Source organism: Vidua macroura, chromosome 6 (assembly GCF_024509145.1).
Source record: "Vidua macroura isolate BioBank_ID:100142 chromosome 6, ASM2450914v1, whole genome shotgun sequence".
Classification (NCBI taxonomy): domain Eukaryota; kingdom Metazoa; phylum Chordata; class Aves; order Passeriformes; family Viduidae; genus Vidua; species Vidua macroura.
The window spans coordinates 21,119,011-21,142,133 of NC_071576.1; the positions used below are offsets into that span (position 1 = coordinate 21,119,011).

General features: G+C 38.6%; 1 protein-coding gene and 1 long non-coding RNA gene across 11 annotated transcripts in view; one reads left to right on the plus strand and one right to left on the minus strand.

Annotated features, from left to right (window-relative positions):
* NRXN3 (neurexin 3) overlaps positions 1 to 23,123 on the minus strand; it is a 708,775-nt gene that overhangs the window by 505,873 nt on the left and 179,779 nt on the right. For all 10 annotated transcript variants that reach the window (XR_008437480.1, XR_008437481.1, XM_053979714.1 and 7 more), the window contains exon 11: positions 14,113 to 14,232. Coding sequence is in view for 8 of the 10 variants with exons in the window: in XM_053979714.1 (XP_053835689.1) it covers positions 14,113 to 14,232 (120 nt within the window). In the remaining 2 variants the exon portion in view is untranslated. The remainder of the gene's footprint in view (positions 1 to 14,112; positions 14,233 to 23,123) is intronic.
* Positions 17,283 to 17,985, plus strand: LOC128808519 (uncharacterized). The gene is made up of 3 exons (XR_008437483.1): positions 17,283 to 17,448; positions 17,568 to 17,618; positions 17,720 to 17,985. It is a non-coding gene; the product is annotated as an uncharacterized LOC128808519 (long non-coding RNA).

The window sequence follows — 23,123 nt, forward strand, 5'->3', positions numbered from 1 at the left end:
AGATCAGGCCCTGCTTTGAGCTAGGCTACCTCACCCATGCCCCCAACATTCTCATCCAAAATGCTCTCAAGTTACTGCTGCATTGTGATCCAGACTGGCCTCCAAAGCTCAGTATAATCTATATGTAGTGAGCACAAATCACTTAACTGGAACAGCAAGAAGAGCTCAGTTATTTGCTAACACGCATGCTTTTGAGGAAAGCAAAGCAAGTAACACATTGTATGCAGAAAACACCTTCACATTCATAAAGTCTTGATCATATTTCTCAATCCCCTAAGCCTTGAAGCCATAACTACTAATGAAGGTAAGACAACCCCAGAGAAGTATGTGGGGAGGACTTAGAGACAGAAAGCTATCAGTGAAGCCTAGCTTTTATTGTTTGGTAAATTTTCATGGTAGCAGAGACAGGACACTGATGGAGAAGTGATGAGAAACATCACTTCTGAAGTTAAAAATCCCTCTGGTGTATATCTGATGATACACAGAAGCACTTCTGAAGTTATATCTGGGAATTAAAATTTGAATAAGAAATCAGAGATGAGCTTTGAGCATTGGAACATTTACTAGCACCTTAAAAAACTTGCTAGAGGTATCCAGATAAGAAGCTTTTCTTGCCCCGGAGAACATGCATGACATGGAATTTCCATGCCACAGCTCTTGGGGATTAATGATGGCAAAAACTGCTGCTTGTATCCAAAACATGTCCTGAGGTAAGGGAGTAAGAAACAATCCTTACACAATGATGTCATCAATGTAGTTAGGTCCTAAATTTCCCAAGCTGAGCGAAAAGTAACAACTGTGAAAATTGTAAGATGTGCATTAGGAATCCTGCTGAAATGCATTTAGGTATTTGAAATGGAAAACTGCTACAGACTTGCCCCAGAATTGCAGTTGTTCCACATGAATCAGGACTAGTCATAAGGAGTTAAAAAGTGGGAAGGGTCTCAGCCTCATTTAGGCATGTAAAGATTTTGTACCTCTTCTCTACTAATCACCTCCACACCACTTATGGGGATTTGAGACTAGATATTATAAATCAGGAATCCACTCTCAGTCAGCATAAAAGCAGTAAAGTGCAAGTTCAAGCTTTTGAAAACTGCCAAGAACAAAAATGGGAGGACAAGTGAGGTCAGACTGTTCTTCACAGAAGCATGAGGAAATGAGAGGCAGAGCTGTGAAGACACTGGACACACATCTACAACACACAATGAGTGATAATCAGGAAGCTAAAATGGCAGACTCCAGGGATACACAATGAATGGATGGAGAAGCCTTTCACCCCAAATACCTGCTTCTGTAACGAAAAAATCTGTTCTACAGAACAAAGGGAAGTTCTCTATCCATAACTTCAAAAATAACTAGTGAGTTGCTTCTTTTACTTTCCACACTGACACAAAACTTGCTTTAGCAACCCAAGAACAGCTAACACCCTGGCAAGTTTGTCAAAGGTGACTTTTCCCCCCCAAGAAGTCTCTTTCCACCTTGTGGCAGAAGATCAGTGGACTTCAGCCATTTCAAAGACAAGCTTTCAGTGTTTCCTCCTTGCAAAGACAGTACCTTCAGTAGTGCTCTACTCCAAATCTAAGTGAAAGCAGGAGAAATAAAACACAAAATGACTCCCAAAACCATAAATAGGAAAACATATGGTAGGAGAATGAGAACAGCAGAACTGCTAGTTATTTTAAGTGACAAGATCACATAATTTAAGTTTCCAGGGCTGAAGCCCTGGAACATTTTGCACAAGACTTAAATAAAGAAATAAATGTGGAACTAGGCAGACCACTGCAACATGCAGACATCTTCCTGACTCAGCAAGCTATCCACAAGGAACGGCCACAGACAAGAACACACAATCTGAGTTTTTCTGTTTGCTCTTTAGTATGTCTGCCCTGAAACTATGGCATCTGGAAGCAGCCTCCAGAAGGTTTCCTAAACCCTCAAGTCATGGCAAAGCTGCAGGACTCAATAAATATCAAGGAAGACATAATCTGTAGAGGACTATACAAAGCCTTAGGTGATTTTGGAAAACCTCTTTCTGAGATTAATTTGGAGAGGCGAAAAAGACAGCTGGAAGATAGAGATTATTTCTAACTTCATTTCAAGTTTTCATAATCCAAATATCCACCAACAACCTGGGAAAACTAAAGCAAAGGATGCTTGGGGTCTGTGGGTACACAGCACCATCTCGTGGAGTGAATGGAACAAGTATAAAAACCAAGGCATGATTCCAGCACTTGAGACGTCTGCAGCTTGGCTTTTTGACAGGCTGCTCTTCTAGAAGGTTAACAAATCTCTGTATCGAATTTGTGCTTTATAAAAAAAAGTTCACTGCAGATCTATAAAGAACAAATGAACAACAAACAACTCCCTATTTTTATCTCTCAAACTCATCACCGTTAACATAAACACTGCAGGCCTCTTCATAAATAGAGTGTGGGCAGACAACCATCTGTACTGAATTTTATTTGCCAGCAGGCCTAGCACAGCTGTGAGCACCCTTTTCTTACAAGTCTGAATCTTATGTACTTAAGGTGGGCAAAGAAAACAAGTCTACAAATACTAATTTTGCCAGGAATAACAACCTATACTTCTCTCTATTTAGTACTGGAAAAGAAAAAAGCCGAAAAAAAGCCCTTTTCCATTTAGAAAAAGAAGGAAACTCAGAGAAGCAGCTATTCCATCCTTTCCAGTATTTTCTCCCAAATATGGAGGTATGCTTACAGAGTATCTGAGGAGGAACAGCTTAAGTTACCCAGCTGGTTCACATCTTACTGGTAATAAATAAGGATTTTCAGGCATTATTGAAAACATGAAGACCTGATTAGTTTCTACATTATGACAGGTACACATTCATCTGTGCAACAGAAAGCATTTAAGTGTCCTGACTTCTAAAGGAGCTAGGCAAATACAGGGGTCTCTGTGCAGAAGGGATGTAGTTGGTCTTACTTTCAGCTCAGTCTCAATTATTGTGTTATACCCAGCTCCACTTCAGCAAATACTTCAAAGTTTATTCTTAGTTCATCTTGGCCTCCAGGATGAAAGTTGTTTAAAAACAGAAAGCACTATGTATATTGTCTATGCATGTCAAATAGCTCCCATAATTATTTTAGTACATGTCTCTTAAATGTGATATTTGGGCTAAGTATGTTCCCTGGTACGCCTAATTTAAGTTTAAATGACTTGAACTATCTATATTCCACACACATGAGCTACCAGTAGCAATTCCACAGCCAAGTGGAGATCTCCACGAGGGTACCTCCCTTCAGACAAAGCACAAATTTATGTTTCAAGTATCCATCAGAAACATCTCTATTTCAGCATGATGGGGTAAGGGATTTAAGTCTCTAACCTCTTCCAAATAGGACAAATGCCACTGGTAACAAGTGCAAAAAATGGAGAGGAAAAAAAAGAGAACAGGCCAGTGGTTTTGGTTTTGGGGTTGTCTGTATTGTTTTTTTACTGACAGTACAATCACTTAACTCCTATGATTTGTTTTAAACAATGTGAAGCATAGACAATTCTGTCTGATCTGTTTCCAGCATTCAAGTAACTATAACAAGATAAATTCTCAGGATAATCCCCATGCTGCAGCACTATATGCTTCAGCATCATGTGGCATGTAGGATTAACATGGTGCCCTGCCTAGCTCAATATACTGGACAAATGTGCACAGCTCAGCAATAGTTCACACAGGTATTTCAGATATCTATGCATGGCAACTCGTGTACCAAATGCATATTCTGCAGAGCTGACACTACAGTTACAAGACATCAAATTCATGCCCTACTGGGTAACTTTACATATTTCTGTCAAATATGTCTATTGAACTCAAGATAGATACTGGTATCTCTGCCTCTCACACACATGTACAGTCACTCAAACAGATGTTCTCTCGTCCCATATCACACAGCAGGAGTGCCTACAACTATTTGCTGGCAGTCAGATTCACAGTCACTGCTTCTGAGAACTTTGGCTCATTTGCACAGAGCTAGGTCTGCTCAGTTCGTTCTGCACTGGTAACACAATCAATCCAGTGTTACAACAGCAGCAGGCAAATGAGTCTGCTGATGTCAGCAACGGTGCTGCCTTCTGTAACATGCATTTGGCTTGGATCCATAATGTCAAACCTGGAGCACAGGCACTTTTTCTGACAGTCTGCATATCCTAGTGAAAGACACCTGATGGCTGAAGTCTTCAGTAATAAAAAGAAATACCAATATTAGCCCTCTCTTCAGCATTTTGTGGTGTTGAACTATGAAACTATCTGTGACAGGTGAACTGTTAAAGACACAGATGCTTCTATGGGACCTATAAATTGTATGATGAATGGCTTGTGATATTGCTATCTTCATCATTTGCCTGAGATCAGAGAGCAGAAATGTAACAGACAGAAGGTCATTTAGTACAATCTGAAAAAGAAAAAAAAAAAAAGAAAGACAATAAATATGACAGATGGTTATGGGAAGCCAGCAAACCTGACACCAGTTTTGCTGTGGTCAAGCACTGCAAATAGGTTTCAGACCAGAGACAAGAGGAAGAACAGAGCCCCAACCACACTTCCTTCAAAATAAATGTTGGAGTCTCTCTGGAAGAAAAATATGCTTATATTTGGCAGTTATATTATTGAAGTCAGAGGCTAGTCAAGACACTCTGGTCTAGAGGTCAGTTATGTTATCTGAGACAGTTACTCAATAGACACGAGCACAATTACTCTTAAGGCTAGAGACACTTGAACAAAAGCTACAAAGATCAAACTCTGCTTTCATATGGATGAAGTAATTTTCAAATCTCTTTCCCCATCCTGCTCAAGACCACACTCTCAAGCACTGTGTTAGCAACACACAGAAAGGCATATCCTAGACTAGGGAGGCCACCACAAGCCCATGCTGCTTATCTCCATCACAGAGGTCTGTGAAGAGCCTCAGGAAGTCAAAGCCAGCAGCTTGTTAAATAATAAACCTAGGCAGAGGAGGATGAACTAACTTAGGTCAATGCTTTTAAACCAAGATTAGTTGTCTTCTTTCTCAGGTTTTTAAGCATTTTCTGCTAACTTTCACAATAAATTCATCCTCATGATGCAGTCAATAAATCCTGAGCTTTGTTTTGAAAATAATGAAATCAACCACATCCTGCTTTTTTATTTCTTCATATTTTCTGTTCAAAGCTATTCTAAGACTTTCACTGAAATATGCAAAGTTTTTCTTGCCCTAAATGTGCAGTTTTCATGGATTAAACTACTGCCCATGCAAAATTTTCACCAGCTCCGTATGCGCCCAAGACTTTGAAATGATCTAACGTTCACAGATTTGAAAGCTTTTTCATCTGCAGACAGCTGTTAGCTAACTGGGGTTTCAGTTAACACTTACATTCCAAAAGAATTCAAGTTATATGATTATTCTTAAGGTTTCTTACTAAAAAGCCTAATTCCTCCCATGATCAGAGAAGTTATTTTATGTCCCAAAAATCTCTAAGGACAGCAAAAGGCAACTGAAGTCCCAGACTGCTCTCCCAGCATTTGCCAAGGCCTCAGATGTCAGTACACAATGAAACACCTCCACAAAGATAAATTAAATCCACCAAAATGTGCTCCCCTGTGCAAAGCTTGTTTCACAGGTACCCAAGCAGCCAATTTCAATCTGCCCCTCAGGGACCATTATTAAGATAACTGTAATTAAGGTTTTTCATCTAATCCCCAATGTTCTACAGCTGAGATTATACACCAGCTCCTGGGTAACAAGATTGCAACATAATAAAGCTATGTCCCTATATGCAGTGAAACTCCACTGGAGATCAATAGCAGCCTTCTGTCAATGACAGGAAATAATTAGTACTTTAGGCAGCTCGGATAGTGAACAAAAAATCTCCTTCAGGACCTCTGACTCCTCCTGCCTTTGTTTTTCTTTTAACAATTTCCATTGCAAGACAACGAATAAGCATAAAAGATCTGTCTCTTGGTCCCTACTGACCAGCATCCTCAGGTAGCCCCAGACTTGCAGGCTCAAAAATCAGCAAGAAGAAAAAAGTTCAAGAATTCCAGTACTGCCTGAATCTCTCTGCATGTTGGCATTCTCTCAGCTACCCACACTGTAAATATTTTATGACATAGATTTGCCCACCTAATAACTGTAATCTTAAAGGTAGCTTTTAGTCTAAGGTATATAAAAACTATATATATATAAATCTTAAAAACAAAACAATTAGGTACATTTGATATATGGACTGTGAGAATCCCATAGCAGATTCTGATCTGCAACTATTGGCATAAATCAGAAGTTACCTTATTGAATTAAATAATTACTTTGTATTTATAAATGTTACTGCAAACAAAGTCTAGTCTGTAAAATGGAAAAGATTGACTTCAATTCTCATCTGTTTGTTCTCACCCAAAAATGTAGGCTCCTCTTTGCAAACTGTTCTCTGTGTAGACAGCCTGGGAAACAAGCAATAATCACCTTGAGGACCCAAGAGGAATAAGGAGGCTATACAGGGTGTGCTATGGCAAACAGCTCTATGCTGCCTGGGAAAGCACCAAGTGAACCCTACCCCATCTCGTTAACACCATTACACCCCACTTATCACACATCAGGTTTAGATTAACAGCTTAAAAGCACACATATATAACTCAGCTGAGGGCTGCAAAGATGGGAGGCCACACAAAGCCCAGGTGGGACAAAACCAGATTAAGGATTATTGTAAGGCAGAGCTTCCATCCAGGACAGTAAGCCCAAATGGAAATCATATTTTCATAATCCACAGTGTGACTTACAACAGACTCATAGGGGATTGGAGGGAATGATCAAAGCCAGCTGTGTGTTCACCTGGACTAGTGACTGGGTATCCTGTTGCAGATCAATTGCAACAGCTGAAAGACTAAACAGATTTTTCAAGGTTTTTTTTTTTTTCCCTTCTCTGCACAAGAACAGGTATTATCTGCATACCATATGGCACTCAAAATACCTCATGCTGATGAAACCATAGTAGGTGTGAGATTATCAAAAGTATTTGGACAATACAATTGAGGACAGAAGTTTCATAGCATTGTGTGGGGAAAAAAAATCCAATTAAAATATAAGTCCTTTGCCTATAAAATCCAACTCTACATACATTTTTCCTTATCTTCCAAATTCAGTTCTCTACTATTTTCTGTGAAGAAGCTACGATAAGAAGAATCATTAAAGAGTAAAACTGATTGAAGTTGAAGACTTTTTGTATTTTTCTGAGTTTTTACATTTACTGCTTCTTAAAAAATATGAACATGTGCAGGATATTACAAAGAAAATGCTAAATTTAAAATTAATCAAATCATTGTTGCACTTGACAATTTAGAACACTTAATTTATTACTTTACATTCAGTCTAAAGATGTGCTTACAGATCATCATTGACAAATGGATCTTGGGGTGACAGAACAGAGACTCTTATTCCACTGTACAACATTTCTGTTTCTGCTGCCAACTTACATCAGTGTCTTATCAGTGATTCCACCCTGGCTGCACCATTACTGAAGGAACAGCTTCTGAGGCCAAATCTCTCATGGGGCAAAACACATAGGACACAGTAGCACTTGCTCAGCTACTTTTAAGATGAAAAGTGAAAATTATTGCCATGACTAACAAAGAGCATCAAGTTAAAGAAAAATACTGTCAAAGGGAGCAGAGATCACAAGGAACAAAATTATGGCAAGAGCCTTCTGTGACATGCTTACGAAAATGGCATAGCTGGTGAACAGCACCAGGAAGGGAATTAACTGCTTGAACTGCTCAAAGGCTGATAACAGAGGCTGTAATCACTCCCACTTGTAAAAAGTCTCTCTCCTTCCTATTGAAGTCTGTAGCATGGCTGGACCATAGCTTATGTGCTGACAGCAGCCAGGTGTGCACAGATATCAATGACTGATTACAGCTCTCATTCTAAATGCTCCTTCTGCCAAGCTGTCGAAGCAATCGTAATTAAATTACTCACTAGAGACCTAGCTGCATTTTGGGGATCACAAAAGGATAAAGTTGACTAGCTTTCAGTATTAAAAAAAAGGAAACACTTTCATGTCAGGGCACCTTGAGAAGCTGAAAGGTGCAGAAGAAGCAATTTCAAAAAGCACCTGTCACTCAAATTTCCTCTTTCTCCCCCAAAACAGACAAATTTCTCCTTCTAATATTGACAGCACTGCCCATTCCAGATGACTCCCAAATGGAGCATGGGGCAAACAAGTTCCTGATCTGCAGTCTGACCTGACGTTTAAAAGCTGTTACTAAGGGGAGGGAAAATGTCTTTCATACACTGAAAAGAAAGAGCATTCTTAAATCACTGAAGAGCTAAGGCAATTATGTAGCAGGCTATTACTAAGAATCAGAAAAGTGCATGGTGCTTTACCAAGTAGCACCAGTTCCTTGCCCTAAAGATGTTACCTTTCTCGGACCTGCAGGGCAAATGAAAGTAAACAGTGCTAAGAAGGATGAAAGCAGAGCTCATAACTCAAATCACATTGGTACAATTGACATCATGTACTAAAGTACAGCATTGCATTCCCCTTCTTTTTTATCCCCGTTCTCAGAGGATATGGTCATTCACTCTCAGAAGACACCAAAGGCTTAAGTTAGGAACTGAAAATGAGCCATCAGCCAGAAAACACTAGTTATAATAAGTGAAAGACCACTAAGTAAGCAAGAACAAAGCATGAGGAGAGAACTAAGAAGTAGGCTGAGTGTCTGACCTGTTGTAATGAAGTATGATTCACTCGAGATAAATCAGAGGTGACTCTTGCTTCATGTAGGATGGATGTCTCTGTAGTATCAAAGGCAAATCCCCAAGCATGCTGATATTTAAACAGCTGACTGGTTTAGCCATGCATGACTAATGAAGTCTATGCAGATTTATTTTCTACACACTAACAACCTCTTGCTCTCTGACTCAGTAAGTGAGTAAGCTGGGCACATTAGAAACAAATGGGTAATAATTAAACATGAACAATGAAGAGTGTTTCTGTAAGTAAATCAAGCCGAGTTTGTTGGCATTGACATTAAATGAGGTCATGAATTCTGGACAAAAATTGGCCCAGATGATAAAAAACACAAAATACTGAGACAGAGGGAATAGGGCTCATCTCCCAGCTGGGGGTCTGAATCCTGCAATGGAGAGCATGAGCTGTAACTGCTCAGTGACTCACAAAGTTAGGGGTGCAAATGGCTCATGAGCACATCAGAATAAAGCCATCATCATAAAGGAAGGGTTGCTTATTTAGCCATTTGCCCTGCTAGTAGCCTCTTCTAGTGACTATTCTGCTATGCTATTTAAGCAGGTGTGAGGGAAACCAGTTCTGCCACTGCAACCTAGTTTACAGATTATGTTCCAGAAGCATAAATACACTTTCATACACATTCACTTACTTTGTAGGGTGCAAAAAAGAAGGACAATAATGAAGAGGGATGGGCCTGCTCTGACAGCCTTGGTATCTCACACATGTGGGGCTAAGACCAGCTTCAGTCTTCCTTAATCAATCAAAAATACTCTGTGCTTTACTCTAAAGTATTTGTCTTAGACATTTTTTGCTAATTTTGATATCCTTCCTTTTATGTCAGCTAAGAAAGTGAGGCTAGTAAGCCTCACTCACTGTGATTACATAACTGAAGTTACCAAAAGCTCTTCTTGTGACGGTGATAAATTAATGAACAATGGAACAAAGTCACCATAACTCTCCCTCTAATCCTTCCCTCCTCCAAACGTGATTCACATAAAGACATTAAAAACATATAGGTTATGCAATACATGGAAAGGGATTGTGAAAAAAAAATACAACTTATTGCACAAAAAAGCCCCTAACAGCCCTGTATATTACTTCTCTCCTAGACAAAAAACAAGCATCACTCAGCCAAGCAACCTCATCGGAAGGTTACTTATCAACAGGATCCTTGAAAAGTATGGAGAGTGCAGGCATATGAAGATAGCAACACAAGAGGACAAAAAGCTTGGGCTTCCTTTTCCTTTTACCAATCAAATGGAAAAGTTGTCATTAAACCAGGTGTTTTAAACTAGGTTATTACAACCCAAAGTTTATAAATAAATGAACAGATAACCCCTCTAAAAGGACAATCAATAGTCAGCAGATGGATTTAACTGTTTCAACAACAACATAAAACCTGTTTCAAAAGATGATTTATACTCTGTTTGCACAAATCATTGCTGCAAATCATTGATTTTTCACAGGCAAACACCTCCACTAATACATACTTGTGTTACCCTGGCAATTGATCTTGGAAAGCTTGACCCTCAGTGTTACTCATCTGCATGAAGTACTGAGTAAAACCCAGCATTTTCTATTATCTAGTTTGACATGGATATACCATTTTCATTTGCTAGACTGCCAATGTCTCTTATGCATTCTCTCTTGTGCAGAAAATGCTATTGTTTCATCAGACAGACAAGAATGTGAATTAATCAAAGAATCTGTAAAGCTGTTCATAGACAATAGTTTAAATACAGGTCACTTCTCAGGTAGGTTGGAATACTTAACTACCATGTTTTCATCATGTATCATGGTTAACATTAGCAGGATGGAGTTCACCCCAGGCGCAAGAAACTTCACTAACATCGTGGGTTAACTTTACTTCTGCTACCTTACATGCTTAAAGTTGCACATTTGAACAGTCTAAGCAACAGCCTGGCATGCCAGGGTTTAATATTTCTAATATTAACTGCAATACACTGACTTCCTACATCTTAGAGTAGTCATGTAGATTCTTAAAATAGGTTGAAAGGCCACATTTATTGAATGTGATGCTGAAATGACTAAAACATCTATAAAGATTGAAGACTATAGAACAACTTCAAAAATTTGAGAACGTATTTTAAACGGCACAGAAAATAGAACCAGTATATCCTGAATAGCACTACTGCTTCTATTTCTACCTTTCACTTCAGGAGTTAGTACTGGCCAGTGTGAAGGGCAAACCTTTAAATTTACTTTTGTACAATGGACCTTCTCAAATGAATTTGAGGAGAGGGGGTTTCTGTTGGTTATTCCTGTGTTTGGTTTTTATAAGCATCAATACAGTTGTACAAGTCAGAATGAACCATATTAAAACTGAATCTATGCCCCGATAGCTCCCATTAATTTCTTATTCTGAAGCATCTTGATTCCTAAAAAGTAAAGAACATCTAAAACAGAGCTACAGACAAACAGCTAATATTAAAGGCTGTATCATTATTCCCACTGGGAATTTAAATCCTAGTCTGATTAAGCAATACTGGTGAATGGATAAACATGTCTATAGGTTTACAAAATGCATCTCTGTCACCTCTGAAGGGTGAAGGGCAATTACAACTGCTTCCTCTTCACCCTTCAGAAACAGCAGTTCCAAGCCAGTTGCATCTGAATTAGGAAGTTTAATGGCCTAGCCCTGGGACAAAAATTGAAAAGGAAAAACATATTGGCACACCAAGCTTTACTCAGCACTGATAAGACTGAATATCTTTACAAAGTTTGCTCTAGCACATAATAAAACAAAACAAACATAAATCACACCTACCAATAGTTAATTAGGGATAATCTAGGAGATCAACAAGAATAATTGAAAAGAACACCATACTTTCCATTTATCTATCTCAGAGGCACAGATATATTCTTCATCATATACACAAAAATGCAAATTTCCAGTGTGGACACTTGACTTCATTAACATAAATAAAAAGGCAAAATATGTACAGTAAGTCAGCCTTTTGCTATCATTTTTATTGTGTAAAACTCGACCTGTTCCAATTACTTCAATACTCCATATTTACACCAGTGGGAGACCACCAATTGCTTATAAGGTAGAAATAGCCATCTACTAAATTAATATAATGGATTGCTGGGGCCAAAAAAATGTTCTACCAAAAAAGCCTGATGCATTTCTAAACAAAAGACCTCAGATTACGCAGAAGGTATCTCCCCCTGTGATTACTTGCACTAAAATCCAGTCTAGAGTATTGCTTCAATTGATAGATGCCTGTACTTTGATTAGGAACCATATCTAAAAAGTAGGACAGAACAGGACTTTAGCCTTCTCAACTACACACCCACAATGTATCTTTACTTTATCAGGAAGTCCGAAGTAGAACTCTATTTCCAATGTCATGATACATGACAAAAGCAAAATCAAACAAACAAACAAACAACCCCCCCCCCCAAAAAAAAAAGTTATACGCACTTTTTGAAGGTCCAGGATGACATCTTGTCATGTTCCAGAAGGAGTCCACATGACTTACCTTTCCAGATCACTTTGAAACCCACATCCTTCTGCCTGCATCTGTAAATTACCAGCCAGGCCTGATAACTGGAGGCTGACTCCTACACTGCCCACAGCAGCCCCACTCATTTCAAGTCCCTACTCTGCATTATTTCCAGCTGCCAGCTGAGCAGCAAGAAATCCCCAATTACAGACATAGGAACCTGACTCTTCCTGATGCTTCTGGGCCAGTCTAAGCCATTAGTAACAGCTCAACAAGGGCACTGTTCTGGAGTTGTGGAGCCAAACACATTAGAAACAAACCCCACAGCATCAATAACATAAGAGATTTCCTGGATATGTATTTAAATGCAACCCAACAGAATTCAAATTAGTGTTTCTTTCACACATTTGTGTGTTATGCTTAGCAAGTCTAAACTGATTGACTGAACGAGTAGTTTGAGAGTGGGAAAGTGGGTGTCCAATTGATAAAAGCAAACCAAAATAAAAATGCAAAAAATTGGCACCAAATCTTGTGACTCCAATATGAAATGTTTCTTCTCGACCCAAAGAAAACATTCTGAATTCCAAAGCAACCCAAAACCAGATATAGCATTACAATCTATAAATCTGTGTCAGTAGTACCTTGTTTATACAGCCCCTGTCAAAGTATGAAAGCTGATGGAGCTTTCCAATACCTGTTTGAGAGAAATATGCTGGAAGAAATGGGAGACCAACACAGACAACACTACATGTTATGAATGACTCAGAAAAGCAGGCATTTTGGCCTTCAGCAGAAATGACTGTCACCATATGCTACACAGCTTGTCATATATGCCATCAATTCAGTCATGTCTCAGACTTTTAGGGGAAGGGTTGCAGATATGACAGTGCTGTGGTACCAATATTGCACAGACCTTGCTGGTACTGCTAATTAAGTCAGCCACAAATACCTTAATGAAAAGTAGTTTTTTCTGGGTTTAACATTTATACAGTCAGTGAACCAAATTATTGAAGACCACTGTTATGCTTACTACAGCACTCATGATGTATTCCTTTGTTCCCTGCCTTGGAGCAAGTGAAGGAGAAGGGGGCAGTCACCTCAAATAAGAGAAGCAAGCTGACAGTAGAGCTGAAGTGATCTGTTCCCTCCAGGCAGGAGCAAAGGCCAAATCGTGATGAGCAGAGGGAATGTCAAAAAGCTGATTATCTGCCCCCTAAAGGCAGACTTAAGGGGTTTGTTCAATTATTTTATCACAGATCCTAGTAGTAATTGGCCAAGAACACCAGCATTTTGAGATTAAGCAAATCAATACCCCAAGAAGCACAATGGTTCTGCTGTGTATTTAACTCATCAGTGGTTTTAAGTGAACCTTCTTGGAAACATTACTCAGCATTTCAGCACACAGGCAATATTTCACTAGAAGTTTAGAACACTACTATCTAGAACATTACTCATTTTACATGCATTCCATGCCTTTATCACCAAAGTCTCAGTGAAAATCTCAAGGCATAATTCAGTACACAAAACCTGGACATTTTTTACCTATGAAAATATTACATACAATATGTGCAAAGTCATTCCTGGTTTCTCTAAACCAGGAATTCCATTAACATCAATTACCATCATTGGACTGATGAAGTTAGCTTTCAAAAAGAAGAGGGGGAAAGAAAAAAAAAAGGGGGAAAAAACCCAGCCAAACAAAACAAATACATACTGAATTGAATATTTTCACTTTAAGGAGAAAAAAAAAATAACTCGCTGTAGGCTTTAAAGAAATTTCCAAGGAAAAAAGTTTGGATTTGACACCGGGAAAGTTGTATTGCAATCGAAAAAACAATGAATCATCTGTTTTCTGTGCTCTCTTATATCAGAACTCACAGGTCACCAATGCACTGAAAAGTCTACTTACGATCATTACACTGGCTCCCAGAATATGAAGTCATGGAGCAATCACAGGTGAAGCCTTCCCATTGCTGATTACAGATGCCCTGATTCGCACAGGAATCTTCCTGGCAGGTAGTGCTCGGTCCTGGAGAAAGGATGACAAGCAAAGAGTGAAATAAAGCTGAGAGAATCATTTGGGTAAGGCCCACAATATCTTCAATTAATCACTATCATTACCATCAGGATCCTCATGCAGAAGAGAGAAAGCACTAACTAAACTAAACACTGTTCCATTCCTGGACATGCAAGAAACTCAGGTAAAAAGAGCACGAAGACAGTGTACACCTCACAACAAAACAGCAAACTGTAACACAGAGAAAGGAAGAGGGAACAGCAACATATTCCCTCTTAGGCAGGTCAAATTCATATGTTCCAAACTTGCTCAAAGAATTTTACAGTAAAATAGGGAGTAATGCCAGGCCAACAAACATGGCCAGGTTGTTGTGCTTCCCTAGAAGTTTGATCCCCTAATAGAAATGAAAGCTAATTATTAGGCCCATGAACAATGCCTCATCATACTCAAAGAACACTGATAATGTAGATTCAAACTGAAGTTTTGAAGCCTCAGCTGGCTACAATTTGGCTTTATAGGTTAATAAAAGTTGGCCAAAGAAAAACCAAACACTCTGACCTATCACATAGGTTCCTCTGGAAACATGCTGATAAAGTCCTCAGAAGGGCATAACACTTATCCATAACACTTCTCTTTTATGGACTGCTTGCCATGCTTTTGGTGGAAGCAGCCACCACTAACAGAATAGCCTTTCTTTGTTCTGTGATTTGCAGCTAACAGTTGATATCCTACTCAGGTAAGCCTTGCAAAGACAAAATCCAAGCAACGGGCAAAAAAAGTAATCTTCAGATCAGAGAGACTCTGAATTACAGCTACTGTGTCATCCACAAGGAGGTAGCTGGATTCTGAATCATCTGAGAGCAAGCATGAAGATGCAAGTCATAGATTACAAGAATATGAGTTTACAAGTTAATTCCTGGGCAGGTATTTTGTATTCAGCATTCTAGACAAAGGTATGTCACTCCTGTTGTACAGGATTTTAAATAAAATGTACATGTACATTGGACATACCTACTATGCTATATCCTGTATGTGTTGGAAAAGAAGAATTGAAAGAAATAAAGCAGATAATAAAGGATCAACTGGCTAGGCTGCCTGAGATCAGTTCATTAACCACTTCTGGTCTAGGAGAATGCCACAAGGACAAAGAAACAATTGTTCAACCCATCCCAGCATCTTTCTTTACAGTCTTTGCTAGCAACAGCAACTCCACAAGACTCAATCCTTTCCTTTTTTCTTCATCATATCAACACTACCATCTGTATTTTATAGATTAGATAGGACAGACCAAAGCAGAGACAGCATTTTTAAATATTTTAACATAAAATGAAACCCTTCAACCTCCATCAGACACCATCCATAGTGATTTCACTAAATCCCATCATTGTTCAGCACCTTTGATACTGAGATTGCACACCTGGGCACTTCTGTATTTCCAAGACCTTGTAGAACCCACACCTAACTGGAAATCCCATGTCAGGCCATGATCCTCCGAACAATTCAAAGACCAAGCCAGAAATGAACCCTTAAAGCTTTGGTGCAGAGTTTCTGCTCTCCCCACCAGATCATCTTTCCTCACTGAAAGAACAGAATGGATAAATTTCAGTAGCTTTTCAGCTATCTGCATTTCTTTACATCTCTCCTGCAATGAGAATGAACATGTGACTCAGTAAGCAGAGTTTGACTGAACATTAACAAAAACTTGAGCTTCTTCCAGAATTTATTACACTGTTTTAAAAAACCAACCAACCAAACCCCAAAACCTCTAGGTAGAAGCATAAGTGTGGTAAATAGAAGACGACAACAAAACCCCTGAAGGAAAGTTCACCTATTGAAAAGAAGTGACAGCAGCAGCCACAGCAAGAAAACCCCTTGTTGCCATGCTGAAGGAAAGTTGAGCAGCATTTTTCAACACTTTTCTCCTCCCCTCCGCCTCTTCTTCCCACCCACCTAACTCTCATTTGCAGCCATATGAATCCCAGTGGTCTCAGTGGCACAGTGTGAAATTAACAGATCACTTCTAGATTAGAACAGAGCTGACAGACTTTCCAGCGTGGGCTGGCAGGCACATGTATGTACAGGCCTCCCTCCTGCCTTTACTTGTAAAAATCACGGATATAAATATACATACATGTGCATCAGGTTGTGGTCTGATACTTGCTTCAGACTTACTCTGGCTGAGCAAAAGAAGGGATAACATTTAACAATCTGAAATAGAATATTAGTTGTCATTTTGCCTAAAATGCCTAAATTAAATGAGGATGAGGAATGAGGAACAGATATCTCTCCTGCACATTACTATCCCACTATCTTAACCTCTAACCTCAATCATGAATACCAATACTCCTAGAGGTATAAACAAGCAAGATATCTATACCTATATTTTAAAAATTAAACCAGAAAACAACTGTGACTCTATGAAAACTTTCTACAGCCTCAACTATTAAGACCATCACAAAGAAGCAGAGCAGAATACCATTTTCAACAATGATTCTCCACTTTTCCTATGTTTTTCTGAGAATGCTTTAATCACTAACTGGACTTGACAATGGGCATATCCTTTATCTAGATGCCGCAAGAGAAAGGACTCTATTCAAGGAATAAGACTGCATGAGGCCCAGTACCTGTGGCTTGAAGTCTTCATATGATAGAGCCCAGAGAGCCAAAGTACTTGTATTCATGGCCTGTATTATGGTATCTGAATTGTATTTAACAGAAATCAACTGTGAAGATGGGAACAGCACTTTCAGCAGCCAGAGGGGACAAAAAAAGGGAAAAGAGAAAAAACACAACAATGAGGAATTTTGAAAGCCTGACAATACCACAAGGAAGCTTGAAGCCTGATCTGCCATCTGTAGAGTCAGTGGTGACAGGACAGCAATGCTGGGTACTTGGCCTCACTTCTTAGTACTATGGGCCATTTGAATCATAAAAGGATCGTTGTCTCACAGAGTTCATCTACTCCTGCTGCTAACAGTCATTGCCTGATGTCATAATCCTCTGTAGCAACAGAATTTTCTTCAGAGCAACTAATAGGGATGTCACAGGGAATTAGGATTTTGGATTAGGGAGCAAAGTGACAGAAGCACAGGAAGGATTATAAAACATGAAGATTGTGCTACCACGCACATGCCCTTTAGTGCTAACGAACAAGGAAAGAAGATGACAAACAACTTATATATAAAGCAGTAGAATTGTTTCTAAATTACCAGTGCCATCAGGACTCAGGTCTATTTTTAATCTCATTCCTCTGGCAACACTGAGAGCAGACAAAGTATTTAAAAGCAAAGTTTCAGAACTAGTCTTCACATAATAATCTGAGATACCTCTGATTTGTCTGTTTGTAGCTGAGCTTGGTGCATTGCCTTCTTCGTGCCACACTCACAGTGGAAAGAGGAGTAAGTGGGCAGTAAATATCAAGTAGAAGTGGAGAAGTCCCCAGTGCAGAAGAGCAACCCCACTAGCAGAAGCATGACTTGCTGTGTCTCTTCCTGTCCAGGCTAAGCCTACCAATAGAGGCATCTCCTTTGGAACATGAAATAGAAAACCAGGATTCTTCAACAATATCCTTTTTATCTTTATGTCTGCATCTCTAATTTTTACTGGAATAGTTCAGTATCCAAGGACTCGCAGGATCTGAGATTTGTTGGGTCTCCCTCCCTAGGAAGTACTACACTTTTCTTCAGCTACTTATCCAGATGTATTGTTTGTTTATTAAATTTTCTACTAAGTATTTGAAGAAAATCACCTTTGAAGAGTATAATAGCCTGATCTTGTATCTGTAGTCTGCTTAGACAAATTGCTTTTTCTACCCTTTTTCCTACAGTATCAGTTGTATGGTATGTTTCTCTTTGCCCTGAAATTAAAAAAAAATAAAACAACTCTACTGCTTCATGTTGCTAAAACTTCCATGTTTCACTGGCAAGAAAAGTCATTCCTTCTGTGTCTTTTGAAAGCTCTTTGCAGGAAAAGGAACTTGCGAAATAAAAGACAGTATTGTGTTCATTGTTCTTTCAAGTTACACATGGAATCAGTTTATACAGCAGTTGCAGGATTATAACACAACTGCTTCATGCTTTGATCACAATTAGCAATAACTATTAAGATAAGCAACCCATTATTGGTCTTGCACATAACACCTTCCTCCACACATCAAAAATTCACTCTTTTTGAAGGGAATCAACCGTTTGTGTTAATGTTACAGTCTCAATAAGATGAAGATCAGCAATAGGGGAAGTTCAATAACAATACAGTTCCATTTTCATTCTTCATCTCCCTAAATGCTCTCATCTCTTCCCCTTCTATCTTCAGAAATGTTACAAAGCAATAGGAAAGTAATATACACAAGACATCTTTACAGCCTGTGCAGAATAAGGTGCTTTTTTAGTCCTATAGTTCCTAAATTACAAATGTCATGCAGCACTGAAATATCTCTACCACTACTGTAAAGTCAGACATTACAATCAATTTACACTTTTGATAAATCTACACTCTACTTCTGTCAGCATTCCTCTTTCATAACCAGAGAGCGTCAGCCTTTTTTAATTCAATCTGCAGTAGCAGCTCAGCTCAGAAAGGCATCAGGTCTTGGAAACCATATGCACTAGGCAGAAAATAAACCAGTTCCAGGACTCACTCTTCCTTGCAGGTTAAGTAGGAAACAAAGTTATGCCCAATAGTTTTCCAATGTTAGAATAATTTGGAAAACAAGATTTTTCCTGTTTAAAAAGTGAGCAAAATTAAGGCTGCATCCCATGGAACCATCACTTTCTGGGATGGACCATACCACACATACTGTTACTGACAAATATGTATTGGTGGTATGGCAGCATTTACTTTGCACAAATGCAAGAAACTAAATTATAGTCAGGGTTCAGTGCATGATTCAGAAAGTTAGGTCCTGTATTTTGAGTCACAGATAGCAGAAAGCAGGAATATCACAGACTAATATAGCAAACCAGAACCAAAAACCAAACAGATTTTCAACTATTGCAAGGCCAGCTCTTCAAGCTCTCAGTTTCATACTTTGTTAAGAACTCATCATCCCTTTCATCACCTAAATAAGGTTAGACATCTGTCAGGTTCCATATTTAAAGTTACTCATTGTCAGAAATAACTCAAAAGCCAGCATTCTTCTGTCCTCTGAAAAACGTAGCCATTTTTTTCATTGCCTCAACAGAGCCTGAATACTTCATCCACCTGATATATGTCATGGTGCTGAGTCCTTTTGTTCCAAATAAGTGGCTGGTCTGAAAACTTCAGGAACTGGGACTAGTTAAAATAATAAATATGCACAAATGTGCTTTCTCCCACAGAAAGCACATCTATCTCAAGATAACACAAGAAGGGAATCTAGAAGCAATGGCAATTCATAGATATGGATCTGCAAAGTGCTGGGATTTCCTTCCCCTCAAAGAAAGCTGGCGTATACCTGTCACCCTCTCCCTCGCCACTCTTCCACTTTCCATTTCTAGGTAACGTAAAAGGTCATGAGCAACGTGTTTATACACATGCTGGTGAGGAAAGAACAAAAAAAAGGCCAAAAGAATAAAAATCCCAACCAGAGAACAAGAAATCAACTGCATAAAAGGGAGTATGCCTGCACACAAAATGCAACAAGGGATAGGGAGACACAAATGAAGCAGAGGAAGTAAACAGCATTTGGGCATTCAGACACAGAAGCTAAAAGCATAAAGGAAAATTGAAAGGGCTGTACATGAACAAGAGAAAAACAGAGTACATTGGAAAAACATCCTTCCTCACTGCAAATCACAGCAATATAAAAGAATCACAGAATAATCTGATTTTGAAGGGACCCACAAGGATCATCATGTCCAGCCCTTAAGATGAGGCATCATGGCCTATCCTGAAATAGCCAAACCTATTTAGCAAAGGTTGGTTTCCTGGAAAGCCAATAATCCACTTTATGCATTCAAGCCACACTTCCCCTTAGGCTTCAATGTAATCAGATGTCTCTATCTGAAGGGCAAATATTCCTACAGGGTTAAGACCTCTGTAAAAAAAATTGAGCATGAGAAGGAATAATCTTCACAGGTGTAATATGCCTTTGGTTCTGAGGACTCTGGAAAAATCAAAACAATAGATCTCTTTGTTCCAGAACTTCCTGTGCATGATGCATCCACTTCAATAAACATCAAAAATCAAGTCCAAGGAATTCCTGAGCATTCATTCTGAATTCTGATGGACACATAACTGACTACAGAGAACAACAGTGGCTGTGGCAAGAGAGACACAATACTTTCTGATGTCTAATGTAAATTCCCAAAATCATTGCCACAATTTGAGTGGATGGCACAAAACATCTAAATCCTAAAGTTATTTATACTCCAGTGTACTTCCAGGACACTTTTTTCTTATCACTTTCTTTTCTCATTGGTCTCAGTCCACATATATTTCCTATTTTTTCAAATATCATCTTTTACTCCTTTCATTTACATAAACTTCAGAAATCCCCTAGGGGCAGCACCCCTCTATATCACTCACCTCTGTAAGACAGAGTACTTCAAATTTTACAGTTGGGAACAGGTCAGAGATGCCAACAAAATGTAGTTGCAGTCAGATGCTCCACATGCATAAAGTGAAATACTTCACATCAACTTCTCTCTACCTCAAGGCTGGCAAATATTTCAGATTCGATATCTCATATGGATCCAATTGCTAAAATTATCTCATGCTGTCAATATCATTAACTGTTGGGTGAGAGGGTATCTCTTAATATGCTCCTGTCAACAACTGCTACAATGATAAACTGTTTACCTATTAAAATATCCTTATTCATCCAAATTTATTTTTATCTTTTTCTACTGAGCCATAGAACACCAAACTCTACCTAAAAAACACAGATGATATCCTGAAGGAAAGGTAATGCTACCTGCCCATACCTGAAATACAGAACAAGAATATTTTAATTTGAAAATGGTACATATTATACTAGATGAGGTCAGCAATATCACCAGGTCTTCACAGTAAACACAGTGAATAGAAAAGGAGTTTATGAATTATGTGATTAAAGCTACAAACCTTAATTCCAGAGATATGTAAAATGTCAGGAAGTCTCTATCTCAGAGGGTGAAACAGGAACATTCTATATTTTGTCTCACAAAAGAACCTTAGACATTAAGTGGCTTAGACATAAAATTTCAAGATGACTAAGATGATCCCATAACAGATACCATCTGTGGCTTCAGAACTGCTAAACAGAGACACATTATTCAATGCCTCTGACTTCCCCTTATACCTGAAACCATTATCTCCTTTTCCATTAAAAAGGAGGAACAATTTTTTTAACTTTCAGCATTACAGAATAAATTAATTTGTACTCTATATTGCAGTCTTTACAGATGAATTGGGAAGTACATTTTCATTATCATATTTAAAAGGATTCACCTTCAATGCCATGGAAAACATCTTTCTGTTTATACTAGTATCAAAGACCTATTAATGTCTAATAAGCATGTTTCCTTACTTATGTCCCAGGCAAACAGTTTCTACCTCCTGATCTCCCTCCTTAAGATCAGTACTAAAGAAACTAAATGAACTTTCTGTTTTTTAAACCTCTGAGGGCCTTCTACATCTTGATGCACAGCCTGATCATTAGGCTTTCCAGGAAATCAACTGGTGCTTTTATGGCTATTCAGAGATTGATACAGTCAAATCACCCAGGTCAATAGAAGCAGCTCCATTGTTTGCCATGTTCTTCTTCAACCCAGAATCCCCCTCCAGAGATGCTGGGGTTTGCCATTCTGTTCCTGTCTTAGAGGTGTGCCTGCACCCAGTAAAAGGCACTAAATGTTACATAAAAGTATTTTTCATTGAAACAAGTAATGGAGAAGAACAACCTTCACTACCTTGCAGGTCAGCTTTGGTCAACTCAACTTTGTTAGCAAAAAAAAAAAAAAAAAGCAAAGACAATAAACAACAGGTTAGTATAAAAGCAGATAAACCAGGCTAACATATCACTTTGAATAAATAAAAGCAACTGGTATAACTATCACAGCCAACATGCATAACCAAAACACACAGAAATGACAACATAAGCAACAAGAGTGCAGAGTGACTACATTGATGCAACCAATAGATAACAAAACCAAATAGAAAGAGAAGAAATGCATTTAATTCACACACACACAAAATCTATAGATAATACCAAGAGTAGAAATAAACATCAAATTCTTTAACCAATCTCTCAGCATTTACCATAACTTTAGAGAGATTTTGTCTTGTTTGAGAAATACATAGAATCCATTTAAGTAAAAAAAAAATCTATTTGACTTTTAGTACCTCCATCAAGCATGCATTTAGTTTGTTTGGCTTTTTGTCCAAAGCGGATTTATTGCCAGAAAACCATAGAGGACTGATAATTCTATAAGACAAAAATTTCTGTTTATCCAAAGAAGTGAACTCAACACTGGATATAAGTGACAGTAACACCTTGCCCCCACACAAGCTGTCACCTGCTCATAGATTTCAACACATTCTTAAAAAAAACTTACATCAACAGGCAAGCAGACAGCTCAGGCCTGAGACCCATATAGTCTTAATCAGTCATTAGAGCAAGCAAAAGAACAAAGGGTACCAGTTCATTATTTCACATAGGTCAGAATGATCTTGTTATCTGTGGTCAAATCAGAGTCAACATGGAAAAAAAAAAAAATCATAGGCCTACTAAGTCTGACTGTCTAAAGATCCAAATACACTTTGAGAAGACTGAAGAGCATTAAAAGCAAAACAGTACCACTGATGCTTTTCCATGTAGGCACAGGGTCTCTTTTATTTTTTTAAAATTTTGTTTGGGCTTTTTGTTTATTTTGTTTGGTTGGTTTTTTTGATGGAGTCACTTTACAAGGAAGCCACATAGATTTCTGGTGTGTTATACTTTGATT